The following is a 5,262-nucleotide window of genomic DNA, read 5'->3' as shown; positions in this document are numbered from 1 at the left end:
TTTGAGCTTTACATAGAAAATAGAGTTTATCTCTTTATATATATATATATATATATATATAATGAGCTAAACTCCATTTTCTATGTAAAGCTCAAAGTTTAAATATGACAATGCAACTCAGAACATAGAACAATTGCAGCGAACATGTAATACAAGTTATATATAAACATAGATATAGAATGAAAAAGCATATGGTATACCATTATTTATACTCATTATACAGTAAAATACAAGCCAGGATTTGTAGCATATGTGCTACAGAAAACATATTTTATGTCATAAGGTAACAAAATAACAGAAATCAAGAAACACTGCCAAAGTAGTTGTAAGATGTGTAGGATCTTATAGTTCTAACATTTTTTATTCTACCTGATAGAATTACTCTATTTTTTACTGATTCTTTATTCTTATTTAGTAGAAAGATTTATAATTTGTGCTTGTTAGTTAGTACTTCTGTGAATTGTGCCCGTGTTCAAGCTCTCAAAACATATTAGACTTATTTGAAAAGTAAAAATGAAACTAGTGTTCGAATGACTTGTTGAGATTATAGTGTAAGCACATGAGAGAAGACGCAGACAAGATCAAACAAAAGATCAAGACAAGAAAATGTCAACTGGAAGGATCAAGGATGCATTTTAAGCCTACCTGGTGAACAGCTTCCTCGGTGAACGGGTGCCAGTACCGCATCGCAACATAGACATTAGCCGGGACTTCCTTTGTTTCTAGCGCCATTTTTAGTGCACTAGCCTGTAATGATGAGCTTAAGAGGATTAACAAGTTGAAAATGACACCAGCATAATGAAATAAAAAGAACTTGTTAGCACAGAGCACATAAATAAACTGAGGTTTTTCTGTACCTGCTCATCTGTTATTTTTCGTAAAGGGGAACCACCTCCAATTGCAGCATATCCTTCCTTACTTTTTGGAGCTCGGAGAACAGATATAAGTTGTGCCAATGGGCGCTGGAGAAATCGGAACAATCTGGGGAGACGTATAATATCCTGCCACCCGAAATTCATACCATTAGCATAAACACAATCAATGAAACTAAACTTCAACTTAGGAAAAAAAAAAAGAGTTATACTGATTGTTAGCATACAGGATCAGCAAATAAGTTGAACAGAAAAGGCTGGACATCATGAAGCGTGTCTGGTCCTCCAAGATTCAAAAGTAGCACTCCGATCTTTTCTTCAGCTGTCTGTGAAGAAGACTCAACAATGCTCCCCGGATACGTAGACAATCCAACAGAGCAGAACGTCTTGCCAACTACATCTCTCTTGTGCACTGGGCGATGTAAAGACAATCCCCCAACTACACTGCTTTTTTTAAGAGTGGGTTCAGAAGATAAAACTGTAATCTCTCGCTCATCAGAATTCATTTCTCGCCCACCATGTGAGGAATGGCAAGCAGGCATTAACCTTTTCTGCGAGCAGCATCTGCCAGGACAAAAATTCAGGTTCAGCACTTCATTTTGGCATTCAAATTAGCAGGGAAATGAAAAATCTATGTCTATCCCATCATTAAAAAGGTTCTTTTCCCCTCACAAGAGAGTCTATCGAGTCATCATACTTGATACACTCCCTCTATTCGATTGTCATTACAAAGTTATATATATGTAAAGAGTAACTTCCTAATATTTGTAAACAAAACATTTTCCCCATATTATAAGCTACCAGATGACCCCTTTCTCCTACCAAACCCAAAACATCCTAAACATTTCAGCAAGATTCTGGCTTTCAAACAGTTATTCATATAATTGATTAAATCAAACGTTAAAACAAAGAAAAAGGAACTCAATCCTTACAAAAACATAGAATTGAGAATAACAGAATTTAAGAGCAACCCATATGAAAAAAAAAAAGGAATTTCCAAGAAAATGAAAATCCATAAAAGCTTACATGGAAGAGTTAGAAGTGAAATTCGCAAAACTGGAACTTGGAACCTTAGTCGGTTGAAGAAGTCGAGAGATCGTCCCTGTTTCCATGATCTACTATGTGATGATTTTCTTGTATCAAAATTTTCCAAAAAGAGATCTCAGTCTAGTTTTTTTATGGGTCTGAAAGAAAAAAAATACTATTTAATGCAGAAAAATGTATAGTTTGTGGGAATTTTTTGTGAGAAAAATAAAGGAGTTGGCTAATAAAGTAAAATATTGAGAAGAGTCAAAGAAATGTAGGGTTTATGGAAGCTAATTGGATGGAGAGAAATGTATAAAATAAGAGGAGAGTCAAAGGGAGAGGAATAATGAAGACGTGTTCATAGCAACTCACCAAACACCATTTTTTCTTCGAACGAAACCGCCAACCCCGACTTTTTCTTTTCTCTTTTGAAGGCTATTAACTATTACTCTCTCCGTTTTATATTAGTTGATCAACATTTTTTCTAAAAAAATTAGTTATAAGGATAATATAAAGAAATTTTAATTAATGTTTCTTGATTTAGCAAGGTAAACAATTGATATGAATAATTGATTTTAATAAGATGATCAACTAGTATGAAATTGAAGGAGTATCTTATAGTACACTCTTTGGTATAAAATTTGGCATTAGCTATGTAGTTTTTTATTACCATTTGGATATTTGTGTAAAATTTAGAATTAAAATGCATACTTTTGTTTGTCAATTTTTTAGTCTCAAATAATATATTGGTAGTCTTGCATTATCTATGTATATTATTTTTTAATAATATATCGTATAATATCAGAAGTTGGTAGAAATGATTGGCAAGGCATCTGAACTAATCATGTGAGCAGTTAGACACCTCACATGTATATAATGTACTCCCTCGAGGTCCAATTATAGTTGTCTACTATTGGTTTGACACACCTCTTAAGAAATAATAAATAATAAAAGTAATATTATTATTTTATTTTTTAACTTTATTAAATTTAATGATTTGAGAAATGTGTTAGATAATAAATAGTATTTAATAGCAATGATAAAATAGAGACAATAGGTAAATTATCTCTTAATTTTCTAAACAGGACAAATATTGTTAGATAACTATTTTTAGTATAGTGGACAACTATTACAAATATATTGTAAATCAATACTCGTATGTATCCGAACTTGTGACTCTCTTCCTTAAACCACAAAAAAAATGTTTTGTTCAAAATCTTTAGTTATTTTATTCCCAATAATTGAGCTACTAATATAATTGTCATTTCATTTTAATTAGAAACAGATTTAAAATTTAAAAGTTTCGAGTGTTATATTAATAGAAGTGTAAAAGGATGAAAATACACTCAAGACTAAATATCATTCGTATAAGAGTTTATAAAAATTTATTATAATTACTTAACGTTACACGATTATCTGAAATAATAAATATGAGACAAATAGAGAATGAGAAAATCAGGCTCTTTTTGAATGGCAAGTTGATCACCAAGCTTCTAAAGTATATTGCCTTTGATAGAGAATTAATAAGGGTTGCTAGTGCTATCATTTGCATCACGTGTATACTCAATAGGTGTTATAGGTCGATAGAACAAAAAATGATAATTTTATAACAAAAAACTATGAAATGAACCTCACTAAATCAATATCTCAAATTTTTACTAACTCTGAAAAAATGAGAAGAAGAAAACTAATTAGAATCAACAGATATGTAAATACAGCAAACATTAAGTAAGGAAGACACATGGGAAAAACACAAAGTAATGCAATATGATACTTTCGTCGTTCCTTTTTAGCTGTCAATTGTCATGATAAAATTTGACACAATTTTTAAGAAAAAATTAATTAAGGAGGATTGTTTGACCAATATTGATATATCTCTTATTAATTTTGTAATATTTATCTATATATGTACCTCATAATTCTAGAATAATTAATGTTAATGATAAGATTTGAAAAAATAATAATTAATTATCTCCTAATTGTTTAAATTGACAACTAGAGTACTTTGAAGTAAACATTTTTAGTATAAATGACATCCAAGAAGAAATGGAGGGAGGAATTAGGGGTGTACAAAACCGAATCGAAAATCGAATCAAACCGCAAATTGAGTCAAATTGAAAAAAAATCCGACTAATGGTTTGGTTTGACTTGGTTTGGTATTGGAAAAAAAAACCTAACTATACTTGGGTTGGTTTGGTTTTAACTAAAAAAAGTCAACCCGACATTAGATATATAATTTTTAAAATTTATTTTATACATAAAAGTATTTACTTTGATGTAATTTTTAAATATTACTTATACGTTTTCATAATTTTTATCTTTTAACATGTGTTTTAAGTTTTTTTGAGACTTAAAATTTGGGGAAAAGGACGAATATACCCCCGAATTATCGTAAATGGTATCTAAATACCCTTCGTTATATTTTTAGGACACTGATGACCTTACCGTCCAAATTTTGGGTTGTATATATCCTTTGATCTAACGGAGAGACACGTGTCATAATCTTAACTGTCTATCCAAAAAATAATAATTTATCCATAATTAAAATGCCCAACCCGAAAACCCGCCCAGATAATTATAACCCACCCCCACCCCACCCAAAAAAAAAAATCCCAAAAAAACTCCAATTTTCTTTTCTTCATTGTTCCACCAATCATCGACATCCAATTAACATGTCACACCCCGAGACTACCCCCGAGACGCGGACACGGGACCTAGGACCACAAGTGATCCCAAGCTAACCATGTTGGCATGATCATGAGCATACTAAAGATAATAAACTGATGCGGAAGCTAAATCATAAATAAAATGAAAAGATGGGGAATACCCATATACTATAACTGAGATATAGGAAAACTGATGAGTTTAATACAAATAAGATATCAACTCAATACTAAGCTGAATCTAACTATGGCTGAAATAAGCCTCTAAACTGACTAGAAATGTTGGGACATGCCCCAACTAGATCTAGCAAAACTGAAACTAAAGACTAAAAATGATAAAGATAAACATGTCACTAGTCCCCGAAGAATGAGGACTCACCACTGATGCTGCTGAACTGAAGATCGGAAATCGATCTAAGCGTGATCTGGATGCTGAGAACCTGAACCTACATCACGAGAAGATGTAGCGCACGTATGCGTCAGTACTTGAAAGGTACTGAGCATGCAGGATAGAGTAAAGCAGAAATAACATATAACTGAACAAAGCAATAAAGCAATGAAATAATCCGAACATGATATAGATACTGAAAATACTGAATACTGAGCTAACTGATGCAATGACCAAATTTATAACATGCTGAGACTGAATACTGACTGTACTGAAATATGGTCAATGCAATAGAGTCTGACTAAACTGTGGG

General features: G+C 32.0%; 1 protein-coding gene across 1 annotated transcript in view; it reads right to left on the bottom strand.

The window, feature by feature from the left end:
• LOC102605997 (ferrochelatase-2, chloroplastic-like) overlaps positions 1–2,213 on the bottom strand; it is a 7,681-nt gene extending 5,468 nt beyond the window's left edge. The window contains exons 1-4 of the mRNA XM_006355263.2: positions 1,899–2,213; positions 1,100–1,436; positions 858–1,001; positions 646–747 (exon numbers count right to left, since the gene is read on the bottom strand). Of these exons, the coding sequence (XP_006355325.1) occupies positions 646–747; positions 858–1,001; positions 1,100–1,436; positions 1,899–1,984 (669 nt within the window). The 5' untranslated portion in view covers positions 1,985–2,213. The remainder of the gene's footprint in view (positions 1–645; positions 748–857; positions 1,002–1,099; positions 1,437–1,898) is intronic.
• Between the last annotated feature and the right edge of the window lie 3,049 nt (positions 2,214–5,262).

The sequence above is a fragment of the Solanum tuberosum genome, unplaced genomic scaffold (assembly GCF_000226075.1).
Source record: "Solanum tuberosum cultivar DM 1-3 516 R44 unplaced genomic scaffold, SolTub_3.0 scf00198, whole genome shotgun sequence".
In the NCBI taxonomy this organism is placed as follows: Eukaryota; Viridiplantae; Streptophyta; class Magnoliopsida; order Solanales; family Solanaceae; genus Solanum; species Solanum tuberosum.
The sequence above is the reverse complement of the archived record's forward strand: the minus strand, read 5'-3'. Positions and strand labels throughout refer to the sequence as shown.